The sequence below is a fragment of the Epinephelus lanceolatus genome, chromosome 23 (genome assembly GCF_041903045.1).
Source record: "Epinephelus lanceolatus isolate andai-2023 chromosome 23, ASM4190304v1, whole genome shotgun sequence".
Taxonomy (NCBI): Eukaryota; Metazoa; Chordata; class Actinopteri; order Perciformes; family Serranidae; genus Epinephelus; species Epinephelus lanceolatus.
The window spans coordinates 16,244,541-16,263,692 of record NC_135756.1 but is presented as its reverse complement, the minus strand read 5'-3'; the positions used below and the strand labels follow the sequence as shown (position 1 = coordinate 16,263,692).

The 19,152-nt window shown below is 40.8% G+C and overlaps 1 protein-coding gene across 1 annotated transcript in view; it reads right to left on the bottom strand.

The window, feature by feature from the left end:
• plxna4 (plexin A4) overlaps window positions 1-19,152 on the bottom strand; it is a 322,421-nt gene that overhangs the window by 94,036 nt on the left and 209,233 nt on the right. Inside the window, exon 6 of the mRNA XM_078165425.1 lies at window positions 3,867-3,990. Within this exon, the coding sequence (XP_078021551.1) occupies window positions 3,867-3,990 (124 nt within the window). The remainder of the gene's footprint in view (window positions 1-3,866; window positions 3,991-19,152) is intronic.

The following is a 19,152-nucleotide window of genomic DNA, read 5'->3' as shown; positions in this document are numbered from 1 at the left end:
AAGGAACACTTCATCCCCAAAATGACCATTTGTATATCACTTACTCACCTGTGTTACATTTAATTTATGAAGAAAACTTGCATGCCTCCACTTTGAATGCAGAATCAAAAACCACAACAACAGCAGCAAAGCTGCAAAGCTATATCAAAACAGTCATTTCCAAACTCTCACACAACTTGTGAAGTATCATCCAAGCCTCATTTATCAAATTGCATGCTCTACTATCCAAATGGACAGCTCTTTTCGACGAGGAACTGAAGGGAAATTGCTGAAGCTCTCTTCAAACAAGACTCCATTAACAAAAACAGTACTTTTACCTTACTGAACATGGGAGCTGCTGGTCTACCACTGCCTCAATTGCCTCAGTCTAGCTTTTAGAGAGCATAGATCCGGTTCACTTTCAGTTTAGTACCCTATTGGAAAGGACTGTCTGTTTAGGGAGTACTGAGCATATGACTAGATAAATAAGACTTGGATTACACTGCACGAGTTGTATGAGTTTGTTAACGGGTGTTATGATATAGTTTTGCTGTTGTGAAACATGGACCCCTACTACTTTAATTCATCAAGAATTTTCTCCGCTTTTAGATGCTTCGTTCACCATGGCATGCGAGAAATATAAAGTTTTCTGCATGTATTCAATGTAACACAGGGTGAGTAACTGATACACAAAGGATCATTTTGCAGGTGAAGTATTCCTTTAAAGACACATTTACAGCCATTCAACCAGAAATAAGTTTTTATCTTTATTAAGTTGGTAGGTAGATATTATTCAAGAGTTAAATTGAATATATACTTCAATTAAAGACAGAGCAACATGTGTACGGATATAGAGACAACTCTTCCTAAGCTCACAGTATAACAGTAAAAATCCATTCATAACCAACCACACACAGAATTAAATGTAAAAGAAATTTATGACTTGTTTCCCTACAGTGGGTCTGATTTCAACAGTGGAGTGTCTGTTTCTTTCGAGACTGCCTTGGCTTATCTTTCCAAACAAATATTTAATAACAAAGGTCAAGGAGGAGCCCCTGTCTGTCTGGCAGAAGCCTCTGCCCCGCAATCAGTTGGATGGGAGATGTGTGGCATAGCCTTTGGGTAAGGCCTACTTGCTGGGAAAAGGTTAAACACTCTTTAAAGGATCAGGCTTGAGCTAGATCACACACACACACACACACACTATGAATATCATTAGAGTGATGCAGAGGTGTACCTCAGAAAATCAACACCTCTCATGTGACCCTCAGAGCAACAGGGATGGAGAACAGTCAGTCAGGCCTGACCTTAGAAAATCATATTGGATATTTATGCTCTTAAGTCTCTGAGATTCAAAGCCATTTCCAGACCACCATTATATAGGAAATGGGAATTGAAATGTGACATCACTTAAGGTGGTTAAGGTCAATGGGATTTTCAAAACATCCATTGTTACAACCTTTAAAATGGGTGCTGAGGTTTGATAAAGAAAAACAGTGAGTCTTGAAAGATACAGAATAGCATGATGTGTTCAGGGCAATGTCAGTCTTCTGCTGGTAAAATCAAATACACCAAAAGACACGCACAGGTACCACACACACACACCAACACAGCCACTGAAAAACATGAGAAACCACCTGTTCCTGTGCCACTGAAAAATAACTGTCATATCAGTTTAGGCTACACATAATGTTCAAATGTGAAGGTTGATTTTATTTGTGGTGCTAGCTTAGGTGATGCCTCTCTCTACACTAGTGATGTTGTGCAGCTGCATGCCTATTTTTAGCAGCTCCTCTATTTGCTTTGATCATCTACTGGTAGCGTGAGACTGTGAATGTGAGAAAACTACTTGTTGTCTCTCGTTCTTGTTTTATTTGGTTTTGTTGATGTTGTGGATTGTCTATGATGTGATGATTGAATGTCTTGTACTTGTTTTGTGCAGACCCTGCAAAGAGTAGTTGTAACAGTAACAACTAATGGAGACCCTGAATAGTAATAAAAAAAAAAAAAAAAAAAAATCAGTATGAGCCTTTGGCTGGGGTGAAATGTGGCACAGTGCAAGATGATGGAGCGAGGTAACTCCCACAGGTCTCTCTTGATTAATTTCCCTCCAATACAACACAAATTTAATCTGCTTTAAGAAGCATAGTCTTTCGAAACTGTATATAACAGTATAACCTACTTAAAGTATCTTAGTACAAGTAAAATTGCACCTGGGGCTGCAGCTATCAATTATTTTAGTAATCAAGTATTCAATAGATTAAGCAAGAAATCGGATAAGAAATACTTCTGATTAATTAAAGAGTAATAGTAATTAAATATACAAATGACAAAAAAGACAGATCTCTTAGAGGTACAGTGTGTAGGATTTATGAGGATAAATTGGCAGAAATGTCATATCATATAATAAGTATGTTTTCTTTAGTGTGTAATCGATTGAGAATAAGAATTGTTGTGTTTTCATAACCTCAGAATTAGACATTTATATCTACATGGGGAGCGAGTCCTCATCCATGGAGATCACCATGTTGCACTGCCATGTTTCGGCAGTGGCCCAGAACAGACAGACCAAACACTGGCTCGAGATAGGGCCGATCATATTTTTGTGTCAGCTACCATAGTCAGCAGCCCCAACGCCATGAAAGTGACGTTTGAATCAGAAAAAAAGTTGAGCCCACATTAGCTGCACCAAGCCGAGCAGCGTAGGAAAAACACTGATTTGTAATGTGAAACTGGTTTATTCAGTATTTTACCAGTTTTAATCACCTGGTCCATTTGTTTTGGAGAGGAAGAGACCTCTGCGGACAATTCAGTGCCTGATAAAAACCTCCTCAACAATGAGCTACTGAAGGAATTATAATCGGGAGAAGTTTCAGCTGGTTGCAATCTGCTATCCTCACCACTAGATGCCACTAAATCCCTATAAATCTTACACTCTGCTCCTTTAAACAACGTTTTGATGCAAATTATTTGCATCAATGATTTTTTAGTAATGGAGTTACTATTAGTTATAGTTGCTATTAAATCACATTCTCTTCTAACAGCTATGAGTGCACAGACAGGGTTTTGCAGAAAGGCAGTTACAAAAGTACGGAAAAACAACAACCTAACCACAACCAGCTAACAGCTGTTTATATTTTACCAGTTCCTGCAGATATATTTGAAGTTCCAATGTATCACAGCTCCTTGCACGCGAATCAATACACTTAAGCAATCAAAACAATTCAGACCTTTAAATCAGGCAGCTGTTTAGAATGAAATGACTCGGGGGGGAAAAACTGTTGCATTCAGTTGCCAACAATCACATAAACACAGCTGAGCTAAACTGTGTGCTGTTAATGATTGTTGACATTTGCTGGGAGAGTATTTCACTGGACGGGACTGGAAGTTGTGAGGTCAGGATTTGAAGGATGCATGTTGGCAGGCAGTAAAATGATGTAAAGCAGGATTATACAGTTAACACTGTCTACTAATCAGTATCTAGAGCATAATTACATCGCATTACAAATTATGCTTGAGTGTGTGATATTGTCAATCTGCCAGACAAGATTTTCTCACTTGCAACACATTCAGCTAGCCTTACTGTTTACTGCAATATGGCTCCACTAAAACAAATGCTTGCTGACGTGTTTCTTCCATACTGAATGGAAAAATATATTGAATCACTGCTAATTAATATTGGAACACATTTTAAATGGCACAAGAAAGAGACACAGTCATAAAACAACAAGATATGCCGAGACATCTGAAAAGAAAATCTGCACTGGTAAAGTTTGTTATATCAGAGACAGTAAAGATGCATGAGAGGAAACTTATGATATGGCAAACTATGTGCACAACCTTCTTTTTTAGTGTAGATGAGGAGTAGTGTGGCGCTTTCCACTCACCGTGACACTAAACTGGGACACTGAGATGTTGTTTGGGTGGACGCTGAGACGCACACACTGCTTGATGTCTGATGCAAAGCGACGGGGCTCTGATGAGCGCTCGCATTTCTCCTTTCTGGTGCACCTGGAAAAAACACAAGAGAGGCGGCATTATTCACGGATGAAAGACACACACACACACACACACACACACACACAGACATATACACGACTGTTAGTAACCTGACCAGGTCCTACCCCTTTCCACCTGTTGGCACCTGGGAAAAAGAGAATGTCCCGCCGCTCCCTGACGGACGGAGTTAGACACATTTATCATATTTCCTCTCTGGCAGTGTACTAGCTACAGTGGCTGGTGAATGGAAACCCGGTCTCTGGGGGGCGGGAGCGGTGGCATTTAAAACAATGGTTGCTCTATATGTGGAAGTGGAGCCGGTCCGTTGGGAGCGAGGTAGGCCTCGTCTTTGTAATGCTGTCTTAATGACTGGCATTCATGGGCAATGCCAAGCGCAGGTGGAGATGTGGATGTTGGTGGGGGGGCAGGGGTGGATTCCTCTGCCTCTTAATACCTCACCAGGTGGTCTAATCCAGTCCATTACATTGGTTTGGGGAGCTAGGAGGACTGGAGTCTTTTTGTTGGATGAGGAATTTAGCTGCTCCTGTTCTGAACACTATCCCTCGACATACTGCGGGGTAAGTCCCCATAGTTCGATGATCTAAATGGGTTTGTAAGTGAGGAGGGTATGAGAGCTGCAATTCATTCCCAGCAAATACCTGCAGTGGAAACAAAGATTATGTATACGCATACAAAAGTATAAGAAAGAGACAGTGCAGGGCCCTTCTACTACATATATTACATAACACTGAGTTGCATATTAAACTGGGTGGATGGAGGTTATCAGGCAGACTCTGAGGACTCCCTGGGGTCGCGAACCCTCTGTTGAAATCCAAGGCTCTAAATCATAACTTATGGCCCACTACAAGTATTTGGCAGTGTATTTATCTGCAGAGACCCTGCCCTCTGTCGAAACTGCCTGTACTTTTTGATTTTCCATTCATTTTGCTGTGTTTGGGACTGTCCTGGTCAGCATGCAGATAGCTGGAACTTCATAGGAAGATAGCGACCAGAGGCCAAACCGTAAGCAGCACAAATCCAAGAAGCTGCTACAAAAATCGAAGACACAGCACCAAAAAAACCCCCACATATATAGCAAGCTGAATCATTAAGCGTACAAAGCTGGGTCTCACTTTTACTGGAGATACTGTTGACGACAGTAGACGACAATGCCTGCACAGTATACCTTTAAATGTTGCAGCGGGAGTGGTTGATAAAGCACTGTCGGAGCTTTAAGTTGTTTATAAGTGTACACTTGGTGAGAAATTCTGAGAGAATTGTGATATAACCTCAACCTTCTACCCTTCTCCACACATACAAACACACACACACACACACACACACACTCTCTTGTTCCCATCTAATCCCCTCATAAACTTATGCAAGTTTAATCCCCTATTGATTAAGACAAAAACTTGCAATGTGCAATTAACAACCTGGCAAATCCAGAGTGCCCTAAAACTCCTTTACAGAAATAAAGGACCGAAAAGAAAGAGAGCGGTCGTAATGAAGGAATGAAAGAAAGACCTTCGAGGTGGTTGACGTTTGAGATACAGTAATACCTTTATGCAGCAAGACGCTTTTTATCCTGAATTGGAGACACTGAGGGAGGGTGGGTTTTGACCTGACATGAGTTGTAAAGTTTTTAGTTATTGTAAAGTTAAGCAGCCTAACGTGCCGCAAAGAGGACTGACATAAAGAAAAAGAAAAGAAATAATCTGTTTGAGAGAGGATGAGAGAACAGGAGGAGGGGTAAATAGTGCAGGAGAGAGGCAGAGAGAGTGTGGAAATGAAAGCAGAAGAGGAGCAAGATTTAAAGGAAGGCAACCATTGTTGGATTTCTGTGAAGCTTTCACTGCTAAGCCGGTTTGAGTAGGGGTTTAATCGCTTCGGGTTCTTTTGTGCTTCTCTATCACTCCTGTCTGTTCCTCCTTTTCTAGCACTGATTTAATAAGACCACATCGTATAAGTACCCCCAGGCAAACAACCCACACAGAAACCCACAAATGCACACTTTCACCTACTAATACACCAACAATATATACACTCAGTTTGCCTTCTTGCATACCCACAGGTCTGCTGTTCACCCCAGTGGCAGAGTAACACTGTAAAGAGACGCTAAGCAGGACATTTTGTCAACGTGCTCGCACTGTATGTGTATTGTTGTGTGTGCGTATTTGTATAATGACGTTTCTCTTTGTGCCTGTTCCTTGACAGTGTCACTGTATATTCTGATTTTGTAGGAAAAACCTCAAATCTCATGCCACAAAGACTGGCAGTAATGCATTAATAATGTTTATTGGCACAATCTCTGTGAGTGAATCATCACTACGAGTGACTGAATCATTGAATCAATCAAGTGAATAATAAATGGATGAATAAAGGTTTACAACATTCCATCAATTTCTCCCTCTCTCATACACACACACACACACACACACACACACACTAAATATACAGCTATATTCTGAGCCACACGACATACTGTTGAGAGAGGCTCTGTTCCAAGAGTTTGGAGTGCCCTGTAAAGTTCCACAGTGTAATTAAGAAAGTAGTGCCCACGGCATGTACTCTACTTTCTGCTAACAGTCCCACATGCATTTTAAAATTGCGTTTATTACCACTGAACAACTTCACACCTGTCAGTGATGACACAAAATGATGATAACCAAGGCTGCGTTCAGACTGCAGGCAAATCAGAAGTGTTTCTCAAATCAAATCTTTAAGACAGACTGTCCGCACTGTGGCTTGCAAGAGAACAGACCAGATTCGTTTGTCTACACATCACCAACCTACCTAAATGGGTTGCTGTGGTAACGATGTAGGTGTCAGTAACTACGTAACTATGCTGGTGATGTGGCTTTCCAATGCAGAAGCAAGCATCTTTTTGTTTTGTTTTTTTTATCTAATTTTATCAAATATATTTTTTAAATGGAGTCCGTATGTTCCAGATATTCATTATAAAAGCTGTAGAAAGTTTATTCAGCAATATAAAAAATGTAAAATAAACTTTAATGCACAACAAATAAAATTTACGAAAAAGGAAAGGAAACATAACAAAAACAAAAAAAAGCCAAGTCATTTTAAATAAAAATAAAGTAATTTTCATCTTCCCAAATATTGGCATTGTAAGCATGACAAATAGAAGTCTGTCTTTTTGCATGTATAAAAGTCTCCCCCCAAAGTGCCAGCATACAGTTTATTTCTGTGACTCTTGTTCTCCATGATGTCCGGCAAATAGACTTAGCTCGGCACTTCTATCACTCTGGATATGATGTTGAGGTAGGGTGTTGCGCTGCGAGTGACACCTACTACAGTTTGAAATCTGATTTGAGCAGCCAAGACGTCTGGACTGAGAAATCTGATTCAAATTGCATTTTTTAACCATCTCCAAATGTGATTTGGATCCCATCTGAAAAAGTCACAATTCATATGTTTTTTACTGCTGTACAGATTTTTGAAAATCAATCTAGATATGCCAAAACAGATTTGGGCTGGCAGTCAAAACAAGGCCAAATCTGAATATACTGCTCACTATAGCATTAACTATTTAGTGTCCATTATATACAGAGTGGTGAATAAAGGAACAAGGGAGTAATTTCGGACACAGCCCGGCTTAACTTCAGCTCCCTGTATAGCTCAGGTTTATGACATCATCTCTGTGAGATGCTAGTGGCTGTAAATAACACTCGGGGAAATGAGGAGTGGAAGAATGATGATGCAGGGAAACAGACAGAATCAGAGTGAACAAGACAAGCTGTAGGCAAGACTTGTTAATGTCCATCTCGCAGCAAATAATGTTTTTAGGTTGGGTTTTTATGTGTGTGAGTCACAATGTACAATGTTTATGAGAAATAATTACTTTGGTGAAAATTTGCAGCCCACAAGTTTTATCATTTGCAACACGGTTACAAGCCAACAAGGCGTAATGAGGCAGTGTGAGTTGATGAGTGCAACAACTAGAACTGGCATGTCTGGACGGGGGCCGGTTAATACATTATCATTAGAGAGGGTATATCACTCTGCTCTAAAAAGTGGATAGGGGCCAATTTGTTTGGCTTGTTATGCAAATGTGCAGTGGACCTGGGACTTTTTTATATAAAAAAAAAAATACCATTACTCAACAACAACTAAGAACATCAATCTAAAGGAACTACCTACTACCCTACAAACTTACTTCCTACACTTGTGTGTATATGTTTGTCCATTTTGCTGTATCATCCCAGATTCTGCAACTAAAACACATGGATCTGTATCTAAAAACAAGCGATCACATACTGCACTTCATTTAAGTTTTAATCTTAGGTCAGACAGGGCTCACACATTTTTCTAAACATCAAATTCCAGGCCCAATATCCTCAAATTCAAGGACCCAACACAGCACAGTTTGAGACAAGGATCAAGGTTAATTACCGTTATAACTCTGAGACTATTTATAATTAGAAGTAGCAGGCTTTATAGAGGCTCACAGACAATTAAAAAGAGAGAAAGGACTGAATGTGTGAACATGCCTCGATTGCTAATCTCACTATCTATCCTTGCAAAACAATCATAAAAAAATACTATATTTTCAAAAAAACTTTCAAGGATTTCAAGGACCTGTGGGAACCTTGTCAACCGTTCCCTGTGGGCATGCAGCCACTATTAAATACCATCATTTTCCAAATGATGTCTTCAGATTTTCTAAAAAGGGGAATTACATCCATTTTCAAAATTCATACATTATTCATTTGGTCTAATGCTGTGTTCACAATTAAAGCAACAATGCAACAGCGTGACCAGCTACCACAGTCTTGCTCAAGCGCTCGTTAACATAGTTACATCATCACTGGCTTTTGTGTGTCTGCTACTTGCCAAAAAGCACCTTGACTGAACGTCATCTAATGTTTGTAGTTGGTCGTAAAATATCTATGCCTATGGTCAGTGTCCAAGCTCCATTTCAACATCACATCTTGCAGCCCCACTGCATCCCCAAGTGCACCGCAAGACACACAAAGCTAGCATCAGCTAACTAAGCTAAATAACATAGTACTATAGCTAGAAATGAAAGTATATGATTGGTTGACGCTTCACCACGTCATTTGAGCGCTGAATACAGTTAGTAAAGCTCAACTGTCACTTGCAGAGCGTCACGCCCATTGGCAGTGTCAAGTGTCGGGCAACAGTTTGTAGCTTCATGTCACTAGCTTCCGATGAAAATGATTTGTAGCCTGTTGCTGTGTAAAAGCAGCTTCAGACAGTCCACAATTCTTAGTAAACATGAACAACTCTCTCCCAAATCCAAAAACTAGGGGGATAGAACTCAAATATGTGATGTCACCAATTACAAAGTCTGGATCTGCTTCCTAGTCAATGACCTAGAAACAACATTATAGATGACAGTGGGAGTACCCGGGGGAATGATCTGAGTATATGGGTACATTCTCTGTTTCAGAACTTACAATAGAGTAAAGTTATCTGGGCATAGAAAAGAAAAGTATTCTGTGGGTCCACAAAATCAGGATCCCATTCATTGTCTAAAGAGCAGCTCCAGACTTTATACTCTATGATATCACAAGTTTGAGAATTACCTCTCTGGTTCCTGGCTTTGAGAGCGATTAGCTTCACCTCATACAAATGTTCAGGTCCCTTCTTCAATGAACATCTTAAATTTGATGTGAACACTGCAGTTATTGTGAAACGAGGGCAACAGAGAATTCACCTTCTCTGTAAACTAAATTCTTTCTCCGTCAGTCCCGTCATCCTCTGCTTGTTTTATCAGTCTTTCTTAGAGAGCTTCTTGTGATTTTCATTTATCTGCTGGTTTCACAGCCTCACACTGAAAGACACAAACAGTCTAAATACTATTGTTCAAATCTGCTCTGAGAAACAAGGTGAATTGACCTGTTTTTACAATTAACAAATCCTCCTTCTTCTGGATATGATCTTGCAGGAGAATTTTCTGTTGCTGTCAGGGCATCGTCACATTTTACCTGCTTGTAAGACTAACCATGATTCGAAATCTTTTATTCCCTCTGTGACTTGTCTTTTAAAGTCCTTGGAAATGGCTTTTTAAAATTGATTTGACTGTTTTTACTTCTTTTATTAATGATCAAACTTTACTTTTTACTATTCATAGATTCCTTTATTTTACTGAACTCCTTGGCATATCTTTTATTTTTATTTATGACTCAACTTTGTGCCTACATGTTACTGTGAGTTATAGTATGAGTGCAAGGCAAGCTATTCAAACAAATCGCCCCTGGTGGGATTAATAACGTTGTCTGAATCTGAATCTGGCTCATGTTCACAAATATTGATTGAACTTTCCTTAGCCATGGAAATAACATATTATTGTTCTTTATTTAGGTGGTGTTCCCCTTTTAAAACACATATTAAATCAATAATGAATATCACAATGATTATGTATTATTATTCTCATATGAACACAGGTGGAGCCCTCTAATTCTACATGATGTTTGCAATGCCAGCGTTTGCTATACACACTTTACGCTCTCTCGCAGAGTTCACTGAATCTAAAATGTTGTAAACAGAGGTGGTACTGCAAGCAAGTAAAATATATTGCAAGTACCTGGGTGGCCTCTGTTTGTCTATGGAGATGTCATAGCCCTGCAGGGACTGTAAGTTCCATCTCTTTCTCAGAGTCAGAAGGTCATAGACTTGCTGCGAAGGATGAAACAGCCAACAGGTCGAATTATTAACTTTCACATCCCAGACACAGACCATGCAGGGACTGTGACTCAGCTGGAACAGGGATGGCCTTTTCTTCTCTCTGCATCTCTCAACCTCCCTAAGGGTTAGACAATGGCACTGCTGCAAAAAAAAAAACCCACAGGGTTTTCTCGTTCAATTCAATGAGACTACTGCAATGGCGCAGTGCAGAGTGCTGCCACGGAGGGCTACACCGACAAAACACAGGGTATTCCAGTGGAGAAAAAAGGTCAAATAGCCTACTTTTTCTGCAGCACAATGCAAACACAAAGGCAGGAGAAAATTACTGTTATACAGTCACACAATCTGTCTCAAAGGAGGATGGACTATTTTGCGGTGTTTTTGGTACTTGAGAGGCTTTCAAACTGGACTCTCTAGTCCATCCATGGTAGCAAAATTTCCATACCAATGAAACCCCTTGCCCTGTGGGGAAACACCTCTTTAATTACTGGCACTACTTTTATGTGATTCCTTTCCTGACATACGCCAAGATTTATGTTCATCCTGCTGTATATACCAGCAGAAAACCCCACTGAGAACCAAGTGGGTGACACCGGCTAACAGATCTGTGTTTCGCTTAACGAAGTGCTCTTGAATCCTGACTGAATCTCTTACTATGTGTAAGACATGTACACATATTGATTTGGATTAACCACACCACTGTGAAGGGGAATTTATGTAGCTGCTCGGGCTGATTTGGGGCCTCAGTGAAAGGATATTGAAGATAATGCCGTACATGATTTAGCTGATGTAAGTGCTGGGTATTATCAGAGCAAAGCACTGGATAATTGTTTTCAATTACTATCCAGACAGACCTTGAAAGAAAAAAAAAGATTGCATCGTTTGTAGCAATATGAAACAATCCCCGCCCTTTGTAAACATCAAAGAATGGACCATTTAGAGAACCCCAGAAATCAAAGCGATTTAGATTTCAAATAACAGTCGTAACAAGCCTGACTGGGGCTATCTTTTTTTTTTTGTGGAGAATTAGACGTCCAACATCTATTCATTTGGTTAGTAAACACCGCTGTTGTGCAGAGCTGTTTGACTGACTGGCAATGACACATTATGAGAGAGCGAGCTGAAAGGATTAGATTGGCCCTGAATGGAAACTAATCTGCACTCTTGTTTCTCCCAGCCTTTGATAAGGTGACACAATTAGAGTGAGACTGAAGAGAGGGCAGAGGAGCATTTTTAGCCTTGGCAATTGTTGCTGATGAGGCTGTCACGGCCATTCATGACTAGATGGTCTTGTGGATAATACATTTCACCGTGCCACATTTGTCATTTTGCCCTTTTGATGATTTAACTGACTACAATACGAGATGATCATATTATGCTGTGCAGCATGGGCACACGGAGCAAGAGATATCCGTAATCAGCATTAAGAGATGAAAACAAACAGGTCTAATTCACTGTGAGCCCTGTGACATGCATATGATTATCTTTAAAAAGTAACCTTTAAGTTGAAAAAGGGAACATCACTCATTCTTTTATTCATAGTTGTGGTTTGAAATGTGCATACCCTATGAATGACTGAAAACAAGATAAAACGAGCAGGAAGAACAAAGAGAACAAGAACTCAAAGAGCAGAACTTTGAAAAACAGAAAAACACCAAAATTTGAAAGAAGAAACTTTAGAAAGCTGAAGTTCACTGTTAAACGCAACAACATATCATGGCAACAAAACAAAAAAAAAAATAACACAATGGCCGACATCTGTATGAAACATAGTGTTTTTTGGTATTTTGAATGCATGAGGACAAAATATAAATCTTGGCTTGATCCCTTGTGGTGGAAACTAGTCCAGTATCAGTGGGGTGCAGGTTGCAGAGCTCAGGAGAGCATCGAGGGAGAGAATATACTAAAGAGAGGGTGCAGATGTATCTGGCCATGTGAGACTTCAGGTGTAATGCATATCTAATGTGAGGAATGGGGAAGGTCAAGCAGGCTGGGAAATGAAAGCTATTAAATTCTCTCAAAGCCGAGGTCCGGCCGTCCTCAGCTTGATCAAATGCTCATGTCACGAGAGGAAACAATACATACACACAAGCATGCACACACACATGTAGAGTATACACAAACATCAGACACTTAAGTGGTCAGCAAGTGTATACGTGTCTACATAAATTTAATTCTCATACATACACGCATATTCGTGTACACAAACAACAATAATAAAATCTCCCCTGCAGCAAAATTACAAGACTTTTTAGAGGATGTGTTGTATACCACACACCTTAAAGGTGCTGTTTGTGGTAAATCAATGCACAACAAATAGGCCCTCTGTAGTCCAGCTGAAACCCAATTACCATAGCAACCATTCATCATCAGACACTCTATGGAATCCTATACATACTAATACCCTGAGGCTGAATGTTACTCTGGAGCGGGAGCTGTGTCACAGAGATTCAGTCAAATCACACACATCTGCATTCAACCTGGCTACATCTCTCACTCCTACATGTGACCACAGCCACACACACACGCGCACACACAGAGTCACAAACAGTCACAAACAGTCAGTGTGTCTCCTCATGCTATCATTAAGAGTGGTGGTCCACAGAGCAGAAATCCGCATGGAGGGGCCGTTGGGAGAGTCATTACCTGGCCCAGTGGCCATGACCCTTTTACTCCCGCTTGTGGACACACACACATACACACAAATGAACACACACAAATCTGCGCCTCTCATAAGCCCATACCTAAAGACATAGAAATTGCAGAGTGGCTGCCCCCAAGTAGAAATCTCTGAGCCATCCCCTTTACGTACTACCAATGCAAGAACACCGGCTGAGCGGAAAATTACACAGTGACACTGCTGCTGAGAGTTTGCAGGTACAAAGCCATATGGGATAAAACGATCTCTTAAATATATAAACAGAGCAAGGCAGGGAGTGGGAGCCTGATTTCGTCAATCAATGTTCCATAAACATTTGAATAAAACGAGGGCTATAAGCACGTATTATTTCCAACAACCTCCATAAATCCTGTAGTTCTCTCTCACGCACACAAACACACTGGAATAGATGGTGATCGGCAGCATCAATCTGGCCCTGCGGGCAAACAAGTAGCAGCTGTTTCTCTCTGCCATGAATTTTGGTGTCTCGCTCTCCACCACGCAATTTTAGCAGCTGTCAAAAGCCATGCCACCAGCTTCCTTCATCTCACATGCTCACACACACACACACACACGCACGCACTAACAAACATCTCCCGGCAGAGCTATTTAACAGTGGGGTGGGGTAGCGGGCTTATTAGGCTGTTTATCTAGCATATGTGATGCCACTGCTGCCCCTGAAGATGCCATTAGGCCAGTTTCTCTATATTAAACAACTTTGTCAATCTGGCCCATAGGTATGTTAGTGCATGTGTGTGTGTGTGTGTGTGTGTGTGTGTGAGGGGCAGGGATGTTAAAGAGAGTGATGACAAAGCAGATGTCATTTACAAAATGAGCTTTTGCAAATTCTCAGGCTGAATTATTATGTCATTCTGTTTTATTAAATCTTTTTTAAAAAAACAAACAAAAACATAAATTAGACAATTAAGGAGCAGTTTATTGACACAAAAGAGGGCGGAAGGGGCACTGTCATTACAGAAATTATATGCTTTAATCATCCAGCTAAGTACACTATTGCTGGTTATTCGTACATCTTAATTACATATAAACAATTATTTATATCACTCACAGAGTGGGAGTTCTTATATTGTTCATTCTTTGCATTTAAAGATGACAAAATTGAGCTAATGCAATAGCTGAGATGGGATAAGACAAGACAAAGAACGTTACAGCTAATATTGGAACGCTTCCAAACAGCTCATATATCACTGTCCCATTTTTTATTACATCAAAACACAATCTGACCTCACATTCATAAAAGAAGGATCCCAGAAGCTCACATGGGAAAACAAAAGCTTATCACTGCACTGCATCTACAGTATTTCCCAAGATATTTGTGAACTGAAGTCCCCCTCTGCTTGATGATGTTTTCATAACTGCCCCGGAGGGAGACAGTGCAGGGCACCAGAAGGCTGCTTTTCAATGGAGTCTCAAGAGTGCACTTGGCTTTTATCTTCCATATATTGTGTTATGATCTTGAATGTGTGCAGCTGAAGACGGCAGTATATGATACTATTGATCCAGGCGGTCAATATCCAGCCTGCGGAGCTGAGGTGTGTTTATTCACAGCCGTGAGGCAGTTTGTAACTCTGGGCGAGAAGACACATTAAAATTCTTATCATTTTCTATGGTAGAGAACAGGGCACTTAGAGGTCTTTGAAGTATATGTGCATATGGTAGAGAGTCCCTAAAAGATTTCACAGGCTCTTTTTGAAGTCTGAGATGCCAGCTTTAATGGGAGCTTTTCTAAAAAACTGTGATGCATGTTGCGATGTTTTAAGGCGGTGGTTCCCAACTGGTGGGTTGTGGTCCAAAAGTAGGTTGCAGGTCCATTCTGAATGGTCTGCAAATGACTCGCAAATGTGTCAAACTTTTTAAAACACACTTTATTTTGAAGTACAATGAATATCTGGCACACACCTTCTATTCTGAGGTGCCTTTTCCTGCTGTAGAGTGAGGTAGACAGCTACTGAAGAGAGGCAGCAAACTAGCTTTATGACATGACCAAATGCAGGTATGACGCTGAATATTTTAAACTGTGTGGACCTTGAACTAATGAGTAAGGATAAATTGGGACCCTGTGGTTGGGCCACTTGGGAAAACTGTTTTAAGGCATTTTGCAATGAAATTGTGGGGGCAAGTGAAAACTATGAAATTAGTTGCTAAAGCTGACAATCAGCTGTTGCTACCATTCATCGAAGCACTGAAGGAGTGTCTCAGTGAGCCGCTCTCTGGTGAGTACAAGCTAACACAGTAGCAGCGGCTAATATCTGACACAGAGCTGTTAACAGTCTCAGCAATTGCAAACTGACACTGAAATGGCTCAACTCTGTCGTAAAATACATGAATAACCATTGGGTAATGTTAGCCAAGTGATGCAAACACCTTAGCAAACACTGTCCTAAGTGCGGCGTTCACTCCCTCGCAGCAGTAGTCTCATGATAAACGGAAAGAAAGTGGCGCAAGGAGGGGCTGAGCGAATCAAAATGCTGCATGCAGCTTTACAATAAATTGAGACTGAAATATTCAAATTTGTGGTGATTGGACAAAATTGCAAGGTTGCGCAGAATTCCAGGGGGAATGGGCTAAATTTGTATTAATCGCTGCAACGGCAACATCTTGTAGAGACTAAGTATATAATCCCTGATAGTGATGCATCTTTTATGTTGTGTTTGCAGCAATTGTTCCATTTTTCTCACATGCAACTATAAAAATGAGCTGCCTATGTGCTGCACCCAATATCTCAATTATGAATACAGTTCAAAGTTTCCACCTCATGGGTAAATTTCTAATTATGGTTACGTTATGACATTATATTGTCTTAGCATGTGTGAGTAATCTTTGTGACAATGCAATCTGATATTAATACAATCAGTGGGGATTACTTTGGAATTATATAACATGGTTATTATATTCTTACTATGCTGCTGTTGCCATAGCACCAGCTATGTGATGAGACATGTGAGGTGACCTGCACGAGTACCCTCTTCCTGAGGTGCTCTCCGTCATAGTATGAACCTTATGTGTGTGTGTTCCTATGTGTTTACCCTCATATCCTCAAGTAGAGTAGCTACTCCTCGAGTTTAATTTATGCTCTTCACTGGAAGATTTCTCATCCCCACTCACTCTTCTGTGAATTTATGTAACCTCTCTTTCTCTCTTGTTCCCACTCACCCTTCAGTCTCATCGTGTGGAATACACAGTCATATATCTTCACTTCCTTTGACTGTCACCACATCTCTCATCTCATCCTCTCTGTCTCATGTCAGTCCCTGTGTCGGTTCATGCTCTGCCGGACAAAACCAAGACACCTTCCCTGCTGTGAGTGTGTGTGCATGTCCGTTCTCTAGTGTCTGTGTTTCCCTGCGTGTCGTGGGGTGACAATAGGTGACAGTGAGCAATGGTCCAGACTTAAAAGTGGGCGTGCAGCTGGTGTGTATGCGCTTGAGCGTGTGTGTTGGGGATAGGTAGATTGGTCTGTGTGTATGTGTGTGGTGACAGTTGAGAGGGAACTGGGAGGTGCAGCACTCCGTTCCGTCCTGATGCCCCTGTCACTTCTTGGCCTTGTTCCCTTCCCTCAACTTCCCTTAGCATCCAGCAATAGGTGGAGGGTGGGGGTAAGGGGGGGGGGGGGGGGGGGGGGGGGGGGGGGGGGGGGGTGGAACCAGTCACCCATACTCAGGGGATGGCCATCCTCCCCTGGGCACAGACTTCAGAGCAAGTGCCATGCAAGGATGCAAGGATCTCAAGATCAAAGAAACAACTTTGAATAAATTTTACTTTGAGAGTTGATCAAGTCATTTTTAGCACTGGATAATCTAGTTCCTCCACTTTGTAATATGAGGCTGAAAAGTGCTTTGTCATAGTTGCAGATAGTTTTAAGTTGCTGAAGTTGTGCTCAAGTTGGGTACAAAAACAATTATGGTCTATCAAATTTCCCGATTCACAACATCTGAATCGGGTGAATTTTATTATACCTCACCTGTTTACATTTTATTAAGGCTTAAAGTTATGCATAATTAAGGGTGTGGCTGATTTGCATGTCAGGCTGTCTGCAAGGTATCACCACAGTCAGATCCATCCCTTGCTCCTCCACAGCCCCAACCTCTTGTCCAAATTTGGTCAAGTCTGGCTCGAAAACTCAGAGATGGCCACCATCAAAATGCCAAATTTAAGGCTCCAAAACTGGAATCCACAAGCCAGTGAAAGTTGACACTGTGGCTACAGCCACTATTTTCATAAAGACTATGGTTGTGATATGGGGCATCGAAATTCTTATAGGTCAGCACTAAGTTAGACAGCCACGTCATTTGCTCTGCAAAAACATCAACAAGTGGAACTGGAATTTGATTGAGGTCAGTCATAACTGATGATCTTTTCAGCTGTAAACTGTGGATAGAAATGTGAAGATTAAAGTCAACAAACTTCAAGAAAGAGCCCTTCATTGGGAATCTTTAAGTGTATAGGTATGTATAGGATACAGTCCAGAGTAGTCCAGCTTTAACTAAACAAAATAATGACAAAAACACATTATTTATTCACTACTTGTTTATGCTGAACACAATCAAAATATTTTCTCCTTCCTTTAAGGTCTCTTCACTGATAAGAAAGCTTCTGTTTATCTTTTCCTTTCCTTTCATTATCCACTCTTTACTTTCCCCTTGTCAGCTCATCTTGACTCAGTCACAGTCTGAGAAAGCCCATTGATTATATTATTTTTCCACAAGCCAATCTTTTTTTTTAATAAGTTCATCTAACACAAATAAAATAAGGGATTATCTCCCAGTCTGAAAAGTGAAACCAATACGGAAATGCCTCAAACCTGCACTATTCCTAATGGCCAGTAGGGGGTGACTCCACTGGTTGCAAAACACAACTGTAAAGAAGCCTTTGAGAAAATGACCCTACTTCTCACTTGACTTATTACCTCCACAGACATTTTCCTGATGAGTTTATGGTCTTAATCACTACTTTCAACTCTTCTCCAAAACTGCATGATGCTCATTTTGTATATCAACGCCCCATTTTAGTAAAAAAGACAATGAAGCAGGATCTTCAGTGGCTACATTGCGATAAATAGTCAATTCCACCCCTTGTTCCTCAGCAGCCCCACCCACATGTCCAAATAGGGTCACTGTTGCCTCCAAAAGCAAGGTAGTGACGCCCAAAATACCAAACTCCAGGCTTCAAAACAATAGTCCATAAAGCAATGGTTGATGTCATGGTGGCTATGTCCACTTCTTTTATACCGTCTGTGATTGTCCTTTATATACTATTTCAGATATTCATAGCTTTTCTCATTGCTTGTCCTTTCAGCAATAAACCCATTTTAATCATATGTAGGTGACATTTCCATTCCGCTTGGTCTCCAATATGAGCTCACAGTTTTCACTTAAAAGTGGCAGGCCTGAAGTTAGATCTCACTCTAACATTGGAGGCAAAACTTTCTTTTGGTGTAAACAGTCCCTCCCTCTGCCAACAATATGTTTGAAAGCTCTTTCGGCTATCTCCAGGGGGAGCCTAGTGGTCGCCACAACCAAACACGAGTCCTTGGTAGCATGCTAATTGTGGCACTGCACTTCAATTAGCATTAGTGTGGCATACCGCGGTAATGAGCACACTGAGGTAACGGATGACTGTGAACACAGCGACAGGTAGCAGTGGTGCAGAATTAATATGAGAAAGAAAAAGAGCAGGGGGAGAGCAAGAAAGAAAAAACGTTCAATGGATCTGCCAATTAGCTTTTCCCTCCGAAAAGGTTATGCGTTTGACAGCACGAAAGATGTCTCGGGAAAACAAAGGATTTAGAAGACAAGAAGCTTTGCAGCATGACTTGCAAGTTT